Here is a 26,210-nt window from a genome sequence, read left to right on the forward strand (position 1 = left end):
TATGTATGTATGTATGTATGTATTTATTTACACTGCAAGTGGGCAAGCACCCAGTGGCAGTGGTATACACAATATAAACAATACACAATAAAATGATAAGCAATAAACAATAAATTTACAATACACAATACAATTTTATACACAATACAATAAGAATACACAATACAATAAGAATTCAAATATAATTTAACACAATAATAATAAAACATAAATATAATACCTAATTTTACATTACAACCTACATAATTATGAATAGGCACTACATAACTTTCAATAGTCTTTCACTTTACTCTCATCTCACTCGTTGTAGTGGCACTATGACGCATTTCACTGACACTTTAGGACACATTTCACTCACACTATAGAACACATTTCATTGACGCTATAAATTATCACAGATCTTAACTATTCACTGCACTGTAAAACCATAACTTCACTGACTCACCTCGCTTCACTGATACAACAGTTCAAATAAGTCAAATAATTACACCCTTATGCATACTGTACTTATAAGCAGAACTACATTTAAGCTAAACATTTCTAGTTTAAGGCCCTCTTACACGCTATTTTTAAATAATTTCCAATTCAAACCAAGGAAGTAACTCGTCAGGCCAAATAAATACATGTCACCTTAAAAAATTAAATGTTAAATGTCACCTTAATTTTAATTTGCACTTGATACACAACTTTTTAAATTATTCTTGAATCTCCTTAAGGAAGGACAGCCCTCAAAGACCGCTGCAGGTAGGTCATTCCAATCATTTATAGTTCTATTTAAAAATGAGAATTTACCTACATCCGTTTTCTGTCTCCTACATTTGATTTTAAAATCATGATCGTTCCTACCATAGTACGTTGGCTTTTCTAACCGAGCCGTTATGTCTACCCATGCTTTCTGACCTAGATGTGCTATATACAGTGATGTTATTCTAGTTTTCCTATGTCTGTTTTCCAAAGTTTCCCATTTAAGTTCTTTTATCGTATCGTTTCCATCTTCTCTTTTACCTTTAACAAATTTAGCTGTCCTATACTGGATTCTTTCTAAGGAATTTATCTGAAAAATTCTATAGTGATCCCAACATGTAGTTCCGTATTCCATTAACTGTCACACTAACGTTAGATATGCTATTTCCCTCGATATGGGGCTAGCCTTTTTCAAGATTCTCATAATAAAGTGAAGTGCCCTCCATGCTTTACCCGTAACATTATCAACATCCTCTCCCCAAGAAAGTATGGAGTTTAAATACACTTCCAGGTATTTACAACATTGTACTTGCGGAATTACAACACCACTGAATTCGTAATTAAGACTAGTTTCCTCTCGGGTTTTACAAAATGATACAGATTTACTTTTAAAACCTTTTATTTTCATCCTATGCATTAACGGCCAGGTATAAATTCTATTTTAACTGTAATTATACGACATTATCCATACAAATTGCAGGCGAGGGCATTCCCCATTCTTATAATTAACCGGGTACTTTCCTGATAAATACAACTTTTTATGGATATGAAGTGGATGTTTAAAAGGATCGTTTATGCTCTTACACTTAACATAACTATACTAAAGTATAGTAATTCACATAACTATACTCTCGTAGCAGCACTGTACACACACCCACACAAAGTAAACGCTCCGACAGTGAGAAATGCTGACACCTACAGGCTGAAATACAGATTATTAAATTGTACAACCTCAACAAGGACGAGGGGTTACAACTCAGCAACTCATGGGAAAGTCTATTCAAAGATCATACTTAGGAACGAGAAATCAGGTCTTCACATGTACGCGGCCCCCCCTTCATCCGGACATCGGGCACGGTATCAAGGTCACTCTTTCGGACCTTATGAGGGCCAGTATTTAATATGAATACTTTCCTCCATACAGACCTCAACTGGATTGGACAACGAAGGACCAATCAGATGCCAGAAGGAGAACTTACGACCTCTCACCGAAAGTATTCCTCCCCATCGAGATTACTATATATATATATATATATATATATATATATATATATATATATATATATATATATATATATATATATACAAGCTCGCAGACTATTTCCTTATGGAACTGGTCTGAAGATGACCACAACACAGCGGTAGAAATGTCAGCCACCAACACCAAGACAACGCGGTAGAAGCCCTGAAGCTTATCCACAGATATCAGAAATAGATTCAGACGTCCCAGCCTTCATAAAGATTTGATAAAATGTCAACTTGATCTTTCTGAAACGTACCCACCTACTACCATCTTCGAGTGTCATTTTCCTTTCTTCTCTCATTTTCCTATTCTTCTATGCAAATTTTACTTGAAACAGAATATTTCTTACGTAATGTCATAATACTTTGTGTTTGTACTTATTTCTCTATCACATTATATGATATGACATCCCATCTGTAGCATACAACGACCATGCATTGATTGTTCATTTACTATTGTCCTTTATCTGTTGTTGTTGTTTTCTAATGCCTGGCGCTTGACAATAAAGTCATTTGACCTCTTGCACTCCAATATTTTTCAAAGATATTATCATGACCAGCCACTGAAGCACAGATTTTGAGGTGTTCCGAATCCATTTCTTGGTTTGAGTTGCACAATGGGCAGTTAGGGGACTGATATATTCCAATTCCTTGCAGTTGTTTGGCCAAACAGTCATGGCCTTTTGCCAATTTAATGCAGCTACAGACGATTTTCGTGGTAAATCGGGAATCAACTGTGGATTTTGATGCAGAGAGTCCCATTTTTTCCCTTGGGATTGTGTTATCAAATTTTGTTTGTTGAAGTCTAAGTAGCCTATGTAGATTTAATAAATCTTTTCACAGAGTAATACGTAGATTTAGTAACAGGTCTGTAAGTAGCAGTGCTGCCCTTCTTTGCTAAAGCATGCGCATTCTCGTTTCCCAGGATTCCACAATGGGATGGTATCCATTGGAATACAATCCTTTTATTGAGTGATATTAATTGAGAGAGCATTTTAGTTATTTCTGCTGTTTGAGATGAAGGTGTGTGTTTAGGGACGATTGATAGAATAGCTGCTTAGGAATCTGACAATATAACTGCATTCTTAAATTTATTGATGTGGCATAGAAGATTCCTGAGACATTCACTTAGTGCAATGATTTCTCCTTTATCTTTGCTTTACTTAATATTTCTTTATTAATTTTTTTTTTTCAGCAAAATTCATGTGAGTTGGATCAAGTGAAGGAGGAGATCAAACTGGAAGTAACAGGAGAAGAGAATGAAGTCTTAACTGAGAGGTGAGTGAAGTGTTCATTTATATTTCGATTTTGGTTTGACTGCTTTATTGAAATAATAATGACGAAGGAAAGTCATTAGTCATTAATTTCACCATGATTGTTATACAAGAAAAATAAATAAATTTGGGGCAATTTTCACGAGTTCTGTTGTCCTGCTCTATCAATGTCACTAACACATTGATTTCTACCATTAGCAATGCTATTAGCTCATATTACTACCACTACAGCTACTACTGTTACTGCTTCTACTGTTACTTCTACTATACTACTACTACCACTTGTACTACTACTATTACTAATACTGCATCCTCTACTACTGCTACTATTACTTTAATATTTACGGTTGTGGAAAAATTAACTGGAGTAATATTGGAAGAAATTTCAGTTCCGTGTACTATACTTGACCTGTTGCGCCAGATATTTTTCCTGTGTGTATTTCGTATTTAATGTTACAAAGTTTTTGTTTTTAGTTCGTGTTAGCATTCAGCTTATTGTATTGTTTGTATTGTTTCGCTGGGATCATAAAAAAAATGAGGACATAATGCAAGAACTTAAAATAGAATCCATTATACAGTTCATCAGCAAATATCAACTTCAGTGGAAGGATCATCCCGAACGAATGAATCGATGCAGAATTCCAAAAGCACTGTTTCATTACCATCCATATGGCAAATGATCTCTAGGCCGTCCAAAGAAGAGATGGACTGAAAATTCTAGTTTGAGACCGTAACAGGCCACTTGGCCTAATACTTGTTAGGCAGATGATGATGATGATGTTGCAGTGTTAATGCATACACTTCTGTTGAGGGAATAGTGACAACGTTTTTGATATCGAAAGGTTCCATCTAGCTGTGCATTTTATCATATTTTCCGGACGTTATCTAGATTGGCAAGCGACCAGGTGTTTCATTGGGGTTAGAAAGAGTACCGGAACCTGATACGAATTTATAAGCAATGAAATCCATATGAAGGGCAAAACTTAGTAATTGTCTTGTGGAATTATTTTATTTTCTTACCGATTTTGTACTTAAGGGGAGAGGATGGTCTTTTATTAAAACTTTTTTCCTATTTGATGTAAAATATTAATTTTTAGTATGTAGAGAGCTCAACCAATATAAATATTGAAAAAAAAAAAGAAATTATTGGGGGGCCCAAGTTTAAAAAAAAAAATATACCCAATGTAGGATTGTACTAAAACCAATATATCTAAACCGTTTTTAAAGATAGATTCAAACATTTTTTGCAATGTATTTGCAAAAGCATGTTCTACAAACTGTCAGTAACGGAATTTTAATATTAGTCCCTACGTTTGCAAAATAAACAATTAAAATTTAATAACAATTTTCTGATTTCCTTTCTTGCAAACAAACGGACGTATTTTAAAAATGAAATCCATTAACAAAATTCTGTTACTGAGAAACGTTTCCTAATAATCTCAAGAATGTGTGTTCTAAATTTCATGCATGTATCTTTAATAGTTCAGAAATTATATTCCTTGTTGTCTGGCAATGTAGCAAAAAAAAGTGAAGTTACTGGAAACCGATAAAAGCGGGCGTGTGATTTAAAAATCCATAGCGCAGGATGTTTAAAAATGACGTCTCAACATCCGATAAGGGCACAGATACCCTACAAAATGTTATGCAATGCATTCCACACATATCAAAGAGTATTTTAAAGAAAAAGAATTTTTTTTTTTTTGAAAATTTAATTTATCGGAAACAGCAATAAAAGTGGGGGAGTGATTTAAAAATCCATAATTCAGAAAGTTTAAAAATGGAGACTCAACACCCGATAAGGGCACAAATACCCACAAAATGTCATGCTATGCCTTGCACACATATCACAGAGTATTTTAATGATTTTTTTTTTGATTTACTCATTTTTCACCAAACAATACCATTCTCTCCCCTTAATTATGAAATAAACTTATTGGAACAACACAAGATGTCGTAATTTGAATAAAGTATCATATAATAATGTTCTTAGACAAGCAAATACGTCTATAATACCCGTCTCTATTTAATCTTCAATAACTTCTTAATCATTACATTTCGAACATATGTGTATCAGGTTAAATCAATGTAGATCAACCCAAACTACATTATTCTGCATATTTTTTACATTCCTCCTGAGACACTCTACGTGCGTGCCCCAAAATACTGTTAAGAGTGGTGATTTATTTCATTTATTCTATTTTAGCCATCTGTGCTCGTACTAAAAGCATATTCTCTTGACAGCAATACTTTTACGTATAATAATGGAGTGGCGTCTAATTGCGACAACATCGCACAAGTTGAAGGCAAGAAGATGCACAAATGTGATGTTTGTGGAAAGTGTTTTCTCTCATTGATCCATCTCAAACGACATTTAACCGTACACACCGGCGAGAAACTATTCAGTTGTGAAGTGTGTGGAAAACTGTTTTCGATAATGGGAAATCTAAGAAAACATTCGACTATACACTCAGGCGAAAAACCATACATGTGTGACGTTTGTGGGAAGAAGTTTTTCGATCCTAGTTATTTAAAATCGCATACGCGTTCTCACTCAGGCGAAAACCCGTATATTTGCCATATTTGCTCAAAAAGTTTCTCTTTCACACGAAGTTTGAAAACGCATTTGCTCACACATACTGATAAGAAGCCGTTCAGTTGTAATGCGTGTGGGAAACGCTTTTCAAATTTGGGCTATCTGAAAAGACATGCCACACGTTTACATACCGGCGTCAAGCCGTTCAATTGCTATTTCTGTGGTAAGAGTTGTTCGACTTTAGGTAGTTAAAAACTCATTTACGGGCACACACCGGAGAAAAGCCATTCAATTGCTCTGTTTGTGGTAAGACTTTCGCAGTGTTGAATACCTTGAAAATACATGTCCGCATACATACAGGCGAGAAACCGTACAAGTGCGATGTTTGTGGTAAAAGTTTCGCAGATTCTAGTAACCATAAAGGTCATGCGTGCACGCACACAGGCGAGAAGGGTTTAAGTGCAGTGTGTGTGGAAAGTGCTATGCTCACGCGTCAAGTTTAAGGCACCATGCTCGCCGCCATACTGCCGAGAATAGTGTAATGTGACGTGTGAAAAGAATGTTAATAGCCACCATGCACGCCGCCATTCTGCCGGGAATAGTGTAATGTGATGTGTGAAGTAGTAATTATGCAACGAGCCTATAATGATAGTAATTAAGACGCTAGTATGTTTGTTTATGAAACGAGCGCAGGCGAGTTTCATAATTGCCATACGATCATCTTAATTACCATTATAGGCAAATTTCATACAGCTTTTTATGCTCGACCCTATTTCTAACTTGAAATTATTCAGAAGTATTCATTTTATTTGTATCTGACTGAAGATCGGAAGTGATCTTGTGCATAGTTCGTGTGAGATGTGCGCAGACGCAAAAGTATTTATTTTTTCCGAGGAAGAATAATGTCCTTGACTTAGATATAATCTAGAGAATAACATGGACTAATTTTGATATAACCTGGAATTTGATTTAGAATTGAAAAACGAGATGACAAATTGAATTTATTTGAATGTTATTTACAATTAACGCTAATTATTATAGTAACAGAACATAACCTTTTGCGACAGTATTGGATTTCCATCCTCCGTGACGTTTCCCTCGTCTTTCGATTGCATATCCGAGAATAATCGAAAACCTGAACTTTAATGAATAGGTGTACTATAATGACATGCATTAAAGGAATGCTACCAGGTGTATAATTACTACATTTCGGCATGGTCGAGCATAAAAAATATTAATCGCCACCATTTACGCCGCTATTCTTCCGGGAATAATGTAATGTGACGTGTGAAAAAAAAATGTCAATCGTCTTCAGGGCGTGTCAAAATCCTAGTAGAGAACAGAGATGTTTTGAGAGTTGTTGGGTTCTTTAGTTCAAAATATTTATTTTAAAATACATAGATTACGCATGATTTTGCCGAGATTTTGTTTCGCAGGAGGGGAAGTAACAATTCAGGCCGTTAACAGTATGGAAAAAAAATTTCTAACATGTAATTTTATGAAATGCAATAATCCCACAAATAAAAAAAAATCGCATATCAAGTGTTTTGTTACATAATTGGAATATGTTTTAAATGCAGCATATCTGTTCGTGTTAGTTAATTTCTGTATTATGGACTCGAAGTTCAAATAAAATATTTTTATTATTTTTTTCAGTATATCTGATCATCACATCGTACACAGTACTTCAATGCGTCTAATATTGCAGGCGTCTCTTCTTTAGATAACTGTCAATGTAGTGACGTTACCTTACAATTGTGATGTAACGTGATCGTGAAACGAGCGCATGCGGGTTCAAATCCTGGTAGGGACTAGATACCTGTTGAAGTTTTGTCTAGGGTTTTTCCTCAGTCCATTAAGTGAAAGTTACTGGTGTATAAATAGATGTGAGCTACCGATTTCACTCTACAACTAACTTGGACCACTTATTTTCAATTTAAATATTTGTCCGGAGAAAAATCATTACTATAAAAATAATTATTACCTATTAGAGCTATTGCCTGAGTCTGACACAAAGGCAAATTACATTGTTAATATTCTGTTTTGAAGCAAACGCTACCAAGAAGGAAATAATACATGTGTTTTGTTTTGGCCACGTCCTGGCATTCAGTGGGGTTTAAATGCAAGACCGGAAGTTTAGAATATGCCGATGATGTATGCTTATTAGCCAACAGATTTTGAGATATAAGTGCCAAATTTCTTGACTTCCATAAGTTGGCAGCTAATGCTGGTCTGGAAATAAGTAAACACAAAACAAAAGAAATGAGAATTTATAATAGAGTATATTCTGCTCTTATATTAGAAGGAGATGTAATTGAAGCTACAAATGAATTTACATATCAGGGAAGTATAATTTCTGTGAATGGTGGTTCAGATGAAGATGTAAATGCTAGAATGAAGAAAGCAACACAAGCCTTTATTCAGTTGAAATCGATTTGGAGATCGAAGCAAATCTTCTTAAAACTTAAATTAAGATTATTTAACTCAAATGTAAAGTCGATTTTACTCTACGGGTGCGAAACTTGGAGGCAACGAAACAAATTGGAAATAAATTGCAAGTCTTCATAAATCGTTGCCTGAGGAACATCATGGGTATTTGGTGGCCAGAGATTATAACTAATAAGAAACTGTGGAGAAGAGCAGCTCAGCACGAAATCAGCAAAGAAATCAAATTCAGAAAATGGAAGTGGATTGGGCACGTACTAAGGAGAGAAAATGATAACATCACTACAATGGCTCTGGATTGGAACCCCCAAGGATTGAACAGACGAAGAGGAAGACCTCAAATAACATAGAGCAACACAATTAGAGATGAAGCTAAACAGGCAGGGAAAAGCTGGAAATAAATTAAAGCGTTGACGAACAATAGAGTACGAAGGCATGCTTTCATCAAGCCCCTATGCTTCCCTTAGGAGTGACCAAGACTACTGATACTACTACTACTGATCCTTTGTTTTGAATCGAATTACTTCATTTAAAAAAACCTAGCGAGCAATATAACCTTTCAATGTGGAACAGATGAATTTCTGACCTCACTCTAAATTTTATGAATATACAGTATATAAAGAAATTTCTAACTTTCAGAGGAACGGCAGTAACGGAACTTTCTATTAAATGTATCAGTACTGTCATTAGGGTTACCAACCCTCCCGTATTTGCTCCTAATTCTTAACAGTCTCCCGGCTCCCATATTTTTATTACCTTATATCGTTTTCTCTTTTATTTTCGCATGATGTAAAAATGATTATTCTAAACTTTTGATTTTGCCTTGAATGATAATAGTTTATATGTAAGGCAGGAAGCGAAGAGGGACCCCTTGTCGAAAATTTAAGATTGAGAGTTCAGGTTATTTTCAAATTCAGCATTGAATTTTGAAAAATGTAGTCAAATTTTTACATTTCCGACAAGAGGTCCCTTTTCACTTTTTGCCTCACATATGATGCATTAAAATGTGCTGTCTTTTTAGGAAGTAATCCTTGCCAGAAATGGGCTTCAGTGCTGACTCGTTTAGAATCAAACTATGTTAATATTATAAATTTAGAAAAACTGGCTAGTTTTGTTCTAAGCATATCAGATAGTAACGCCCATTCAAAAAGGATCTTCTATCTCATGTACAATAATTGGAAACAGGAGCACGGCACATCTAATTAATTCAGAATTGAAAACTGTAGCCGACTTCAACTATTACGCAGGAGAAAATCTTTCTCAAAATGCTCAAAATTTAAGCGTAGCACGAGCAAATGCTGACTAACTTTCGGTGCTGGACCCTGGACTCATATCACCGGCATTATCACCTTCATATCATTCAGACGCTAAATAACCTAGATGTTGATACAGTGTCGTAAAATAACCAATAAAATAAATAAATAAATTTAAGCCTAGCTGGCGAATTGTAGTATAAAGTTGTTTCTTTTTTTGTAACTGAACGGAATAATTTCTCAATTTGCCATATGAAATTTTGTAGATTCTTTAATCTCTTATATTTTCTTCAAAAAAAACTTGGCAAGCGTAACTGTCATAGTTAAATCAACAAGGATTTTACCATCGATAGTTCTGTTTGTCTGTTGTGTTGTAATCTCCGAAAAGATCTGAGACATTGACTTACACTGCACACAAATAAATGCAAACCCTTACTGAACTCTGAAACAAACACCGACACACTTCAATTTTAGTTCTTGGCGGCAAAGATGTATAAAGAAAATCGTCAGAGTACTCCCTATTAGTTAGAAGGAACCTTGCTTGAGGCAGTCGATGGACTACAGTGAACTTCAGATTATGGTACGAGTATTTAGTAGGATACATAAGATAGACTTAAATAACAGGAAGGTACTTAAATTCAATTTGAGGAATAATCAGTGTATATATGTGTATATATGTGTGTGTATATATATATATATATATATATATATATATATATATATATATATATATTCCTCCCCAAGAGAATGGTGTTATCTTTCAGTGTAGGAGTGTAAGATAGCGGAACAAAATAATATAGTTTGCCTTAAAGACAGTTATGAGTTCAACATAGGTGACAGTGTAGTAGATTATTCAATTGGTCTGTAATTTTTATTTTTCAACTCATTCAGGATTATTCCAGCCGAGAACCATACTTCCTAATTCCTCTGAAAATTCCATTTCCGTATAGGTCTACTAAATTTAAAGTAAAGATGTCAAGCAATAGCCTGAAAAGCTATGTATTTAAAGCTTTCAACATCTTTCCACTTTGCTCCTTTACTCCAACTTCTTTTCAAAAGTCGGCTACTTTATTGTGGCTTATGTCAAACCTGACACGGGTTTTCCCTGGAAGGATTAGGAAGAGGGTGGATAAGGTTGCAAATTGCATGGGAACGGCTTGTTAAGACGTGTGCAGAACAATTATAGTTTGAGACAAATCATGTCATCTTTGTCCCACTCCACCGCAAGAAGGCAACGCTACTTCCCCAGCAGGAATTTTTTCCCCCCTTTCAGAGAAGTAAAAATGAATAAAACCCCTAAATATGTAGATTTATGTAATATCAAGCCATAAAATGTAATGTGGGGTAAATATGAAAAATATGTAGTATCAAATTGTAATATATTAATGGTAATTACAAGTTCGCAAAGATTAGTTATTTATATACGGTTAGGTTGAAAGGAATATAATATGTAATTACATAAAAATCCGGCCCCTAGGTATCACCATAGCCAACTGATGTGTAGTAGTAGTGGTGGTGGTGGTGGTAGTAGTGGTAGTGGTAGTTTATCGTAAAAGATATTACAAATCATGGCTTCGTCATGGAAAGTCGATGGTGGTGTCGAGAAACAGTAGTATAAAAGTCACTAGATCATAAAGTTTTATTATTATCGGTAGAAGTTGCTGAAAATCCCTACTTTAGCGACAGAAAAGTTTAAGGAAATTGCCACGTAAAATCTGTTAGAAGCTGCAAATTCCCAACGTTAACGATATGGAACGGTATAAAATTGTAAAATGTGTGTATCCAATGCCCACCCACTTCACTTGCGTGATTCGGGTTCCGCATATTGCGGATAGATGGCAGAATTGTGACCCATTTTCTAGTTGTACACGCTGTACATGATGAGTATCTTTGGAGAGTTACATATGTCGTGTATTAGGGTGAGTGTATGTGGAAATCTGGAGATGAGTGATGATGATGGTGAGGAAGGGAGAAAGGGAAACCCATGCCGGCACGTAGCCTACTCCTGTCCAATAGCACCAAGGGGGCCGCCAGGCTTAACGTCCCCATCCGACGGACGAATTGCTATCAACATATGCCTTCCCTTCATATGCACTGCGGAGATTGGGATTTTGATCCCGCCGGGATTCGAATCCGGGCCGGCTAGTCTGGAGGCAGGCACGCTACCACAGAACAAAACTCTAAATTCTAAAATGGTTTGGAAGATTAGAAATGCATCGTTCTTACGTAATATATGTGCATCAAGATGTACGCAGTTGGCAGCAGTATTGCCAACACATAAATTGTATCCCCGTCGGTATAAAACCTGGAAATCCGTCAAAATAAAAAAAAAAATAAGACCATATATATATATATATATATATATATATATATATATATATATATATTTTAACTCGACTTACCAATTCTGATTAAAATAATAATAATTCGTCAACATCTAACTTGATTACGAAGAAATTTGAAAAAGGGGATTCTTAAACATAGTTCCGAACAGGCTGGACTGTTCAAATAAAAAGTAAAATCTCCCAACCATTAAACAATTAAATGACAGTAGCTAAAAATGACAAAAGACGATGTAAATCGTAATTTCCGCTAGAAAATCCGTCACCCGTCAAAGCCATTTTTTTTTTCCCGTCCGCAACGTTGAAAATCCGTCGGTTTTGACGGAATTTCCGTCCATTTGGCAACACAGGTTGGCAGCAGAATCCAGGAAGCTGTGTGTCAATCTGTCACGGTCTTCTACGTGAACTGATCAGTGATCACGACACTACGGCAATCCTCATTACTGCTGAAATTTACATAAATTGCTGGATTAAGCCTAGTTTTTCTGTGCTAATAGTGGACACGAGTAAAGTTTAGGACCGGCAGCAGGAAACAGGTATATAAATATTATTTTTTCATTCACATATAGCAGCATATTCTAACTTTGCATTCCACACAAATTTACGAGTAACGAACCGGCATGCACACATCTACGTGGCTTTCAATCTAACTCGCCGTTGTGTTTTACATTGGCCTATACTGTAGTAAAGGTTTTGATTTCACCCTTTGCACATTTTTATATAAAAGCTTGGTACATGATATATTTATAGGCCTACATTGAAGACTTCAGTTATTGCATAAGGTAAATGATTTTTATGACTTGCACTTATTAATTTGTGTTTATTGCATGCTCAGCGGTTTCTAATTTATTTTTTTTTATGGAAGTTTTAATATTTTCTGTCAGAAAATCATTAAGAACGATGAACCTTCGTGTTTTTCTTGAAATGTTTATGAGCCATGTTGTTTTTATTCTTTTTCTTATTTACGTAAGGAAGACGCCCAGTGGGGGCAAAAGAAATCTATAGTCTATATTCGTATAAAATTTACTCGCTATTTACATTGGTTTTTAATGATTTATTGAATAATTCAGAAACATCTTAAATGCATATCCTTTGATAAAATTATCGTATTTTAGTTATTTACATATACGAGCAATTGAACAAGTTAAGAGAATTATATTTGCACCAAAGTGTATGCTCCCTGGACCAAAATTACAGCTTTTCCGTGATTTGAATGCAGTTGCTATGAAGAAACATATTAAACGAATTATGCTTGCGCCAAAAATAGATGCTCCTGGACCAAATAATTTTATTTCAATTTCTTAAATATTCTACTTAACTTAGTAGTTTCAACTGGTATTTTATGAGGTTATCATGACTAAGATATTGGGTGAATGTAGAGTATCCAACGCCCACTGAACGAAATTTCACTTTTATCACTGCCAATGTTGCGCTATAATCGTATATGCAAGGTAGGCTATAACAAAAACCTAAACTAACCAAACCTAACCTGTCAAAGAAGCAACAAGTTATATTAAATATGTGTAAAATTGGCCTATGTCTCTATAGTGGGCGGGACATAAGTAACATTGACCAGATATTGCTACCTATTGTTAGGTGTTTTTATTTATATTATTGGGATATAAATGACGAAGTATAAATGACTAGCGCTCTAGCGTCAGAGGATATCTTGGAACGCCCTACAAGTTGTTCTGATGATATTACTTTGAAAAGTAATCAGTATGGATGGAGTGTTGTGTAGTAGGCTATACGAAACTGTTAGCTAACTCTCTGCACAAAATGTTTGAACTTATACTATCCTATATTGTAGGTTGGGAGGTAATGTCTAGACGACACATTTCTCGACTAATGCCTACTTCACAGACACCATTTTCAAATGATCGCCTGATATGATCCATGAAACTCCAGGGAACAATTCCCAGAATGCAGTAATTGACGTAATAATGAATATATATTGGCAAAGATGCGATGAATTAAGCTGTCTTTGGAACTATATAAAAACAGTGTATAGTATATAACCACAGTCTACTATATACAGTCGCGAAGCTTGAGGTGTTTTTTTGCAAATCCCGTGATAAAGTGCTCCAAGCGGTTAGCTACTAGAAACAATAGACTGTCCATGGTCGACTTTGGACTGTGTCGTATTTCTGTCGAGTGCTAGCTCGTTGCGTATTTCACATTGATGCTTGTGAAATATTCGTTATTGGTTATAATGAAAATGTTAATGGCTAAAATATAATAATTGCAATAATAATATGGGACAAGGAGGAGACGTTTGTAGTGCTATAAATTGTAGCAACAGTAAGAGAAAGAGGCCAGAGTTATCCTTTGTCCGATTTCCGAAAGATTCAGAAAGGTTCCTGGGTTTCCACAAGAATGCTATGCAGAAACAAAACTGTTAATTTGAAGTTCTTTGTGACCGTTAGAATACATTATATCCTTAAATTTCGCAATGAAATGTTTCAGTCTAACCGAAAGGACATTAGATACCGGTTAAAGTTCTGTCACTTAGGCTGCTAAATTTCCAGAGGAATAAAGGTTAGGTCTACTTTTTTTTTTTTTTTCAGAGGATATATTTTTAATTGTAGCTATTTATTTTGTTATTATTTTTATGTGTTATTTTACTAAAGACGTAGAAAAATTAAGCTTGTTTTAATGAACTTTACTGATCACGTTTTATTTTCAATTCTGGTGGGATTATTATTGCTTAGGCCTAATTTTTTCTTCAAAGGATATGTTTTTAATTATAGCTGTTAATTTTGTTGTTATTTTTATTTGTTGCTTTAACTAGAGACGTAGAAAAAGTCTGTTACAATAAAATGTATTGATCACGTTTTATTTACAATTCTGGTGTGATTATTATTGCTTAACCTCATCCCATTTTGTTAACTACGTAAGCCTACACTACAAGTACCGGTACACGTAAGTTACTCCATTAATTCATATTTCCATTATTATTGTTGTAAAGAGAAATGCAAATTAATATTTATTGGTTTCATAGTTAATTATCGCTATAATCTTGTATGAGTGAAGCTATTATAGTAAATTTCATTTCGTTTTGCACAAACAAAAATTATATTAACTTATTTATTGCAGGTATCTTCGAGTTTATGGTGGAATTTAATATACTTCATTAAAATAATAAATTAACTTCATGCATTTAATATTTCAATAATGGAAGGAAGGTGTTAATTTTTCCAAAAGAACACTACAACGAAAGTGTAACATATTTTGTCGGCTGCTAGGAGAGAGATGTGCGATGATGAGGCGATAGTAGCGATCCTAGTGGTGTGTAACTCCCCTTGTTTGCATTTTTACTACATATTGAGCTTCGCGACTGTATATAGTGGACTGTGATATAATCATAAGAAAGCCATTTTTCTCAGAGATCTGCTGCGTCTTCATGAAGTATTTAAATCGATTTCGATACATTTACCGTACCGGTATTGAATACGATTCTGCCAACCCAGTTTTCATGCTATTATCGATACTTATTGAAAACGAATTGACTACGGAAGCTGAATTTCGATAATAGTTATGCTATTTAATGACATATTAGCATTCTCTAGCTATAAAGAATGTTGCATTTTCTTAATGAGGCGCGTGAAAACTTAATATTCTGGCGTTAATGAAGAATGGGAATATTGGTTTTCAGGAAAAATCACAATATTATGTATCACAACATACCTTTTCAAGATACATAATTTCTCTCTCTGTTTGTAAAAGAGCTGACAGATCAAACAAATGACAAACGTTCACGAATTTAGCGTATTGAGATCGTATTGAATACGATACCCGTTTTCATGCAACTCAATACGTATTGAATATCTACCGATCCCACGTTTTAGACGCATCGACTTTGAGATTCAGATCGTTTCATGGATGTTCAATATGGTAACAAATATACGATTTGAATACTCCATGAAAACGTAGTATATCGCATTGCAACATTGCCTGTGATATTCTTATGGACCTGAGCAACTTGAAATGTCTGCCCAAAAGGAACTACATGTTTCCGCAAAAAACTGCAAAGAGACCTCCATAAACTGTAATAGTGTAAGAATATAATAGAAAATTTCTGTTATTAGTAGTATACGTAAAGTAGACAATTACGCATTTTTTTATTTAAATATTACATATTTTTTCCGGATTTTCAAATATTGTATAGTATTACCAATTATATTCTCTTCAATATAAACAGAACTTAGAGAAAAGAGATCAACACTTTTTAAAGTAAACTTAAAGGTTTATTTCTTGGCATAAATTATATTGGGGCATAGAATGGAAGAGATTATGAAGTTTCCTGTGGAATTGAAATGGGTAATTATGTGTAGAGTATCGCAAAAACTAGGTAGAATAATTTCATCTGAGTAAGGTTATTGACGTTTACAAATTAAAAATTAAGGTAATTATGGAGTTCGATTATTTTTGACAATTTTTTCCAAACTTCCATTTTTGCCGTATTTTAGCGTCGTAAAAACGATAGAAATATTTTCATTTGTCGGAAATGAAATACAATCCAAACTACCTAACCTAAGAACACATTATTATAGGTGCTTACGACGGTAAAATAAGGCGAAAATGAAAGTTTAAAAAAACAGTCCAAAATCCATAATTACCAGCGAATGTAATAAGCTCTGCAACTTACCAATTAGAAGTGAAGTGGTGAATATAGAGTCTCCAAATCTGCTTTGAAAATGTCCACACTATTTTCACATGCACAACTATCACATGATTAATTAAGAACTCACGCATTTCTTAGTAGAACTTGGTTAATAAAAAACCTACTCGAACCAAATCGAACGTTCGTATCTGCGAGATGTACAACCACCACATCAGACGTCTATCCACTGCCATCCTAGATCAAAATAAAAAAAAGCAAATGACAGAGCCTCGAATATTGCAATCGATCGATCAATCGAACTCTACCATCCAGGAACCAATCACCCCCATTGAAACCATTAATCAATGTTTGACACCTAAAACACTTTCTCTTCCAATCTGCTTTCAAAATATCCCCAACTGCCAGATAAGACAGCATAATTAATTAAGTACTCGCACACAAGACACGATCCAGTTCGACTGAAGTCGAGACAAAAGACAGAACCTTCAATACTGCTGTCGATCGATCAATCGAACTCCTCCAACCACCAACCAATCACAACAACCCCCACTGAAACTGAGCCTCCAATCTTCACAACGCCCGCCGAATTCAAACCCATAAATTATAATAAATTATCTAATTTTAATAAAAAAGGCCCCTAAATAAGGGTTCGAATAGATCGGCCTACTAATAAATTCATAAAGAATAATCATGAAAACCATTGTGTGACAATTTGAAAGGAAAAAAGAAAACATTAAGATAAATGATACGAAAACATAGGAAATCATTTACAATAAAAGTTTGTTGGGCACAAATGATTATTAATTATAGGTAACGATGAGATCCTATGGCATCAATCGTTGCATCAGAAATTTGGAATTGTTTAAGTTGATTTAAAGTTTCTCGTGGGATCGTGCCACGGGCACCGAACATGAGCCCAGAAACTGCCCAATGTGTGATGTGGTACTGTGCTCCAAGATGCTGACAACAAGGCTCATAGATGACTTGTTTTTCACGACACACCTCTTGTGGCTGTTGCTCGTGCATCTCGAAACGGATTGTGGGATCAAGAATGACACCCTTATTCTTATGTCGATCAATTATGATGATATCAGCACGTCTAGTAGAGCCATCAGAAGAGACGCAACCAACCTCCTCATAAACCTCATAGGAAGCATTCTGACGGATTGAAGCTGCGATGAGAGAACGAACCGTATTATGTCTGTTGATTTGGAGCAATTCTCCATGTTTCCTTCACTTCCTACAAATAAAAAGCGAAACACTGTGTTCTTATAAAACTGTCCTATAACCAAGAGCCCTTATTTAAAAAACCGCGCAGTAGTCAAACTCCATAATTACTTACTTACGGCTTTTAAGGGACCCGGAGGTTCATTCCCGCCCTCACATAAGCCTACCATTGGTCCCAATCCTGAGCAAGATTAATCCAGTCTCTACCATCTTATCCCACCTCCCTCAAATCCATTTTAATATTATCCTCCCTTCTACGTCTCGGCATTCCCAAAGATTTTTTTCCTGCTGGTCTCCCAACTAACACTCTATATGCATTTCTGGATTCGCTCATACGTGCTACAGCCCCTGCCCATCTCAAACATCTGGATTTAATATTCCTAATTATGTTTTGTGAAGAATAAAATTAATAATAATAATAATAATAATAATAATAATAATAATGGCTTTATTTAACCTGGCAGAGTTAAGGCCGTAAGGTGTTCTCTTACACTCATTCAGGTTTAAAACCTGCTTACATAGTAGAAAATAAAACTGGATCAGAATTAAGTAATTACATACTGATACAATTTAGGTACATAATGAGATCAAAAGAGGTAGTTATATAAAAATTTACCTCATAAAATAAAAATAAATACAGTGTGAAGTACGTATTAATGTTGTTGGAATCAAATACGAATGACATAAAAACAGAAGCCGATAATTCAATAAAAATAATGTACACAGTAAAAATAACAATAAACACATTAGTATACATATTAGTATTAGATTACAATTAAGTAGGATTTACATAATTAAACCAGAAACCGACAATTGAATAAAATCTACACAAAAATAGATTAATAATAAAAAACAACACAATGGGATACATATTGTCGTTAAGTGTGATAAATAAACACGATTTACATGATTACACAATAAAAATAAAAAAAAAAATTAAATAAAAAATAAAAATAAATGCAGTTGAACACATTCCATTAAATATTTGCAACGTGTTAGGTCTGGCAACTCATCATAAGATATTTTTCTAATTTACATTTAACGGAAATTAAAGTTCACTTCAGGCGGCAGAGAATTCCAGTGACGAGAAGTAGCAACAGTGAAAGATGAAGAATAAAGAGATGATGTGTGGAGTGGTATTTCTAGCGTGTTATCGTATTGTGACCGAGTAATGCAGTTCTGCATTGTGTAACTTTCTCCATTCTCCTGTAACTTCATCCCTCTTAGCCCCAAATATTTTCCTAAGCACCTTATTCTCAAACATCCTTAACCCTTGTGTTAATTTTTGTGTGTGTTCGCACGCGCTTACAGAAATGCACATACAAAGCAGATGCCGAATTATTTACCAAGCCAGTAAGTCTATCCAGATAGCTGACATTCTGGATGTAAATTTAAGTTTCTTAATTTTCTTTTTCAGTCGTAATGGACGTGATCAAGATGGAACCTGAGTGCGACCCACTGGCTATACAGGCAAGTGGTATCGCAGATATTGAAGATAAGAAGCCTTCATCTGAGGTATATTGAGAGCAATTATTATGTATTTTCTTAATGGTTCGTTTTTAACAAAATCGCTTATGGTACAAAAAGTATCCTATAACAATTCTAGATGCGACTGTTCGTACAGAGCCAAAACCGACTAGACGATTGCTGTCCTCGCGTCACATGCGTCAACAGAGGTACACGATCATCCTACTTGTACAGGGGTTTAGTATGGTTATCATTATCTCCATAGCCTTGATAGCTGATCCGTGGAAGCAGTTTTCGCTACATATTGTATCTCCTCTAATTCCTCAGAATGTTGTGTATCATACACTGGCCGATATGTTTTGAAATAATTTCTTTTCCCGTCAAGACTCAAACCAGCTGTTATTAGACAAGACTAGTCGAGACGTAATGGGTAGTGAGAGTAAAACTCAGGTACTTTCTCAAGGTTTGTACTTTGGAGTATGAGCGCTTTCTGTGACTATATACTCCTACCCGCTAGAACATAGTCATTTTTGTAAGAATAAAAGCATTCTACCTAACGCGAATATATACTCATTTCAACTGCCTTCTTAATCATTTAAACGTTAGTATATACTCGTGTTATATATCCCCTTTGACCACATTGCAATTTTAAAGCTGCAAGTAATTGCATTTTGCAATTCATATTTTGCAAAATAAACTGTATTTGTTAATTATAATTAACAATGCAATCTAACCTTATCATTTCATAGGCATTCATATTTTTATAGATCTTTTTTTACGAAGAACATTTTCGTGTTTAACCAATTTACATTTCCTTTTGTGAAAAGTTAAAGGTTTATGAAGTTCTTTGGATCCACATGGTCACGTATTTTTCTATATTTTTCCATGAGGCACTACAACGTTAAAAAATTCTGAAATTTCTTCAGACTTAACTTTAAACTGAATACAAATCAACAGATACTCAGAACTGAGCCTGCTACACACCATACTCATTATAGCATGAGAAAGAATTTATAAAATGTGAATATACTAGCTTTTATTCTTAACAAATATGAGTATGTATTCTGTACAAGATGGACACTTGAGTATATTCTACGTATTCAAATGTTTTTATTCTTACAAACAACAGTATTTACTAAAAAAAGTCTAATAGCCTATATACTATATACTCATTTTTTTTATCACCCACTGGGTAGTAAGAATAAAACTTAAGTACTTTGTCAAAGGTTTGTACTTATCAGTAAAAGTTCTTCCTGTGACTATATAGTCATAACCACCAGAACATACTCATTTTCATAAGAATAGAAACATTCTACTTAATTCTCATCTCTATAGCCTTCTTGATCCTTTAAAAGTCAGTATATCCTTAGTTATAGCTTTTAAGGAACCTGGAGGTTCATTGCTGCCTTCACATAAGCCTGCCATCGGTTCATGTCCTTAGCACGATCATTCTAATCTCTAGTATTATATCCCATCTCCCTCAAATCCATTTAATATTATCCTCCCATCTACGTCTCGGCCTCCCCAAAGGCCTTTTTCCATCCCGTCTCCCAACAAACACTGTATATTTAAATTCAGTGTCGGAATGTTGGTAAGAAACGATGTTAGAGTTTTGAGTGGAGGCTGCTTAGAGTTGAAAGCGATTAACAGGAAAAAGATTGGATTGGATCGCTCTCGCCTGTTATAGCCCTCTGGACTGCATTCTGTGTTCTCAAAGTCTGCAGCGAAAGACTCAATAGTCTGCTCAGAGGAAATTTATACTCTCAAATCTGCCGTAGAAATTCTCGAGTGTTTTCCTTTTCATTGGTTGAGTACTTCTTTGGAAAAGGGTTGGATGTAACATGTTGTGCAAGTGTTACATCCAACCTCATTGAACAGAGGTATTCAGTTGATTTATTTATATTTGAGTCCAGTTGTTCCCACGAATATGGAGGGTTGAAACCTTCCACACTGACTGGATACTGTGAGAGGTCGTCCTATTTCTTGGAGTGCCTGTGAACATCTTTATATGATACATTCCCTAATTATTTTGCTCTCTATTTTGCAGGAAGGAAATTCATTACATTTGCACGTTAGTGAAATAAAGACAGAATGCATGGACGACAGGTACGAAGTGAAATCAGAGATGCCATTAGCGGAAACTGCCATAGCATTTGACTTGCCTATCGTGAAGAGTGAAGCTAAGGTGAGTGCAGTTGATAAAGTGTGTTGGTCGGTAGTTCTCTCTCTGTTATTTACTGACTGATATGGCTGCTACATTCGGGGACCAGGGAATAGAATTGTTGCTCTCATTCTTTCAATTTCTTCATCCTGTAGGCACTCGTAAATCATTTCCACTTTGTTTATTGTCGTTGAGACTGCAATGCTGAATGTTAACTACATTATATTAACTTTAGTTTTTACATCACCACTGATAATTTTTGCCTTATCTGCTTTTAGTTCATTTTCTGCCCAACATAAATTGTTGTTATTATTTACTGCGTAATAAGTGCTTATACTTGTTAGATACGTTGGCATAGAATTTACAAGCAAACAGTTATTTTAACTTAAATTATTTCTTTCTTTATTTACTTAAAGATTTATTTATTTAAATGTGTACTTATTTAAATATTTATGTAATTACTTACTTATATTTTACTTATTCATATGATATTTAAATATATATTTATTTAAATGTTTCTTTATTTAAATACTTACCTCTTTAAATATTTACCTATTTACTTTCTTACTTAATCCTAGTTTATACTACGACACACTTGGCCAGTTTGTCCAAGTAATGTTTAATTTTGCTTAACGAATGTTAAATTAACAGTCTGTTCATTTTTAACGCTTTGTTAATCTATTTTCCATTTGTTCAACATAATTTTGTTTAAGATAACCAACACTTAACTATAACGTCTGTTAGCACTATTTTAACTACTCAACAGCAGTTGGTAATGATTCGACACGTGTAAGACAATTTTTGATTGGCTAAAATTAATCTTTAAATTCTGTATTATAGAGTGAGTCATGAAACTTGCATAAAATGACAACCTGTTATAGTAGGCCACGCTCCATAAAGAAACAGTTGACAAATGAAAGTTGTAGGTGACGTGCTGAATAATAATTGACGGCTTTGCCAGAAGAAAGGCGGATAGACCTATATGCCCTTCTTCGGGAAAACGGTTTAAAATGTAGTGAATAATTCGTAGCGAAATTTTGTTTTGATTGTACTGTACATACCTGCAGGACAGGGCTGCGTGCGTGCGTGTATAACATTTTATTCTGGTGCGTTTTAAAGTCTTAGATTGCATGTATCTCAATTCGTCATATTGACGTATACTGATGTATTTAAACAGTCCAAAGTGTTTTTTAAATGTTATATTACCAGTCATATGCTAAACATTCCCTACAGAAAGACACAAAATATTAATTTCGCAACTTCTGTTCGAACAGCTGTGGAGACATCGGCCATATTTAACTAACTGTTCAACGAGTTAATTGCCCGAAATCCTATATTTAAAATTAACAAACTGTTATCAATCTGTTAAACCAAACTGTTGTTGAAAACATACAATTTTATTAACTGTTTAGAGTTTAACAGTCGTTAAATTTTCTAACAAAACTTGGAAAACCGGCCATAGGTTTTGTAACTTGTTCTTATTTGAATGCGGATGCGTGAATGTAATGGCGACACTGAGTTACAATACTGTAAGGTTTCAGCTGCTTCCAACTTTTCGTGAAATGAAACTGTAGTTTCGAGGTTAAACATGTCCTGATCTGTGGATTGATTTACGAAATGAAGTGAGCTATATATACGTAAACGTGTTTGTGGCATTTAAATGACACAGACTTTAAAAATAAGCAAAAATAGAACTGTTCCAAAGTCATTATTAAATGATTGTGATCACTTTTGGGATCTTCTGCAGCTATCTCTTTCAGTAAGTTTGCAGAACATCCTAATTAATGCGATCTTCTCTTTAGCCATGCTGTAGTTTAGACTCCATATTTTCTATTTTCCTTCCTTTTTAAGGTCAGTAGTATGTATCTCTGCTACTGCTCTCGCATTTAGACAAATATCACTGAAGCAAAATACAAATGTTGTCATAAAACTACAGTACACACAAGTGTCTCCATATAAACAACTTTCCACTTCCGTGCTTTCATGAAATTAGTTGTGAGACTCAGTGTCGTCGTGTAAATTAGCCTTTACATACTTACTTAATTTCTAACTTATATAGTTACTATTTATTTATTTATTTATATCTTTGTTTGTTTGTTTATTTATTTATTCATTTATTTATTTATTCATTCATTTATTCATTCATTTATTTATCTATTCATTTATTTATGTATTTATTTATTCATTTATTTATTCATTTATTTATGTATTTATTTACTCATTTATTTATTCATTTATTTATTCATTCATTCATTTATTCATTTATTTATTTATTCATTTATTCATTTATTCATTTATTTATTTATTTATTAATTTATTCATTCATTTATTCATTTATTCACTTATTTATTTATTCATTTATTTATTTATTTATTCGTTTATTTATTTATTCATTTATTTATTTATTGATTTATTTATTCATTTATTTATTCGTTTATTTATTTATTCATTTATTTATTTATTCATTTATTTACCTATTGATTTATTTATTTATTTATTCATTTATTTATTTATTTATTTATTCATTTACTTAATAATTTATTGGTTCATTTATTTATTTATTCATTCATTCATTTATTCATTCATTTATTCATTCATTTATTCATTCAATTATTTATTTATTCATTCATTTATTTATTTATTCATTTATTTATGTATGTATGTATTTATTTATTCATTTATTTATTCACTTATTCATTTATTTATTTATTCAGTTATTTATTTATTCATTCATTTATTCATTCAATTATTTATTTATTTATTCATTTATTTATTTATTTATTCATTTATTCATTCATTTATTTATTCATTTATTTATTTATTCATTTATCTATTTATTTATTTATTTATTTATTCATTTATTTATTCATTCATTTCTTCATTTATTTATACATTTATTTATTCATTAATTTATTTATTCATTTATTTATTTATTTATTCATTTATTTATCTATTGATTTATTGATTTATTTATTTATTTATTGATTCATTTATTAATTAATTTATTTATTCATTAATTTATTCATTTATTTATTTATTCATTCATTTATTCATTCAATTATTTATTCATTTATTTATTTATCATGCCAGAGAATCAGTCCCATTCCAAGGCTTATTGTATAGTTTCGTAACAAGCTGTTTTTTTACGGTGATGGGTTGTTAGCCCTTATCTTAATAGATGTAATGATAAATATGTCTAAAAATGGCCACCCACCCCATCCTAAATGAGAGTTGAATGTTTTTATTTCTTTAGACACATAGAATTTGATGAATGGCATAGTGCAAGTTATACATAACTACATTATTCATGTTGTTAAACAATTTTAGTGACATAAGAATAACATTCAGCTTGCATCTCGACTGGCATTCTCGTAGGAGATAATTATAAAAAAAAGAACAAAGAAAGAAAAGCAAAACCGTTGTCATTGGGTCACACATATTTCCTGGAGGTCATCAATTTAACTGAAGTGTAATGGAAAAGTTATGAATTTGAAACATTGGAAATCAGTAGACATTCTGAATAAGAAACAATCAATAAGATATGGGACCTGCAAACACAGAGTGGCCGATATCCATTTAAGGGGTTAGGTATAGCTTACAGCAGTAAAATTCTGAAAATATTGAACATTTTTTTGCTCCGTTGCTGTAACTTGTACCATAATGAATATTAGTAGGTGTAAGACATTCTCGTTCTGCTATATGAAAAAAATGTATTATACAATTTTTTTCAAAAACAAAAATGATGACAATTCATTGTGCAGTGGTGAAGCATTTCCCTCATATCTCAGACACTGTTAAACTCTTTAATGCTCTCTCTCTTTTTAAATTTATTTCTGAAATGTTTGCAGATAATGCTCTTTTAACTACGTTCCTTAATAAACAATATTTTTTATTTTATGTAAAGCAATATACTGATATTTGACCATTTTTTGTAGTTTATTTTTTATCAGAGAATCTATGCAAATAGAGAAGTGATTTTGCATCATTTAATACTATGACATGCATATATACACAAATAATATCATCACAGAGTGTTGGATAGTTTTTGAGTTATTAGGGAAACGTTTTTTGAAAAAGTAAATTACGGGAATTTAGAGTTAAAAGACCTTTATGTATTTTGTACATTTCTTGAAACCAAAAATCACGTTCTTGTGTTTACAAACAAGCAACCATTACCACGATTGCTACTAGTATGAGAAATTTGATCTACGAACTCGTGCTTATCAGCTGGTATGAGAAATAATGCTTCCAAACAAAAAATAATTTTTTTTTCCAGTGAAATATACTGGTATAATTTGTGCATTAAATAAAAAATATTTTGAACAATCAATTTTTTTTAAGTCTAGTTCTAATCAGTACTGAAGACAAGAATCGTTTTACTTTATTTAAAGACACTCGTATGAAGTTTAATATGGAACAGATTTCAACGTTAATCTCCTTTGATTTGTTTTGTCAGTCTGTGACAATTAAATTAAACGTATTGAAGTTTGTTCAGCATCCATGCTATTGGTAGGTGGCCAGATGGACAGAATAGCTGCATAGGCAAAGGTTGGATAAGTTAATTTCTGTTATTAATAAGACTTGCAGGCAGTCAACCACTGATTTGTCACAAATGTAGGTTATTAAATATTTATAAAAATAATCATAGCCACATAAAAGTCTGAGTAATAGGGATATCTTATGCAAAGTTTTACCGTCAGTTGGCAGGAGTGTTCCACGCGGCGCAACATGTTGTAGGGCTATGCTTTGTCATATGCTACAGTTGATTATGTTTTTCCACTTGTTGGTTTTCTGTGCGTGTCAAAATTATATTTACAATTATTTTGCATAACCTAGTATAATTTAATATAAATCAGTATTTTCTTACGTCATAATTTAATTTAATTTACAATAAATAA

General features: G+C 33.4%; 1 protein-coding gene across 4 annotated transcripts in view; it reads left to right on the forward strand.

Annotated features, from left to right (window-relative positions):
- LOC138692059 (zinc finger protein 664-like) overlaps positions 1–26,210 on the forward strand; it is an 81,925-nt gene that overhangs the window by 45,670 nt on the left and 10,045 nt on the right. The window contains exons 11-13 of one of the 4 annotated variants that reach the window (XM_069814931.1): positions 3,182–3,264; positions 19,102–19,199; positions 21,199–21,237. Coding sequence is in view for 3 of the 4 variants with exons in the window: in XM_069814926.1 (XP_069671027.1) it covers positions 19,107–19,199; positions 21,199–21,336 (231 nt within the window). In the remaining variant the exon portion in view is untranslated. Of the gene's footprint in view, positions 1–3,181; positions 3,265–11,989; positions 12,370–19,101; positions 19,200–21,198; positions 21,337–26,210 lie in introns of those variants that run through there. The other 3 variants (XM_069814926.1, XM_069814928.1, XM_069814927.1) reach the window with 3 other exon arrangements.

The sequence above is a fragment of the Periplaneta americana genome, chromosome 16, assembly GCF_040183065.1.
Source record: "Periplaneta americana isolate PAMFEO1 chromosome 16, P.americana_PAMFEO1_priV1, whole genome shotgun sequence".
Lineage (NCBI taxonomy): Eukaryota > Metazoa > Arthropoda > Insecta > Blattodea > Blattidae > Periplaneta > Periplaneta americana.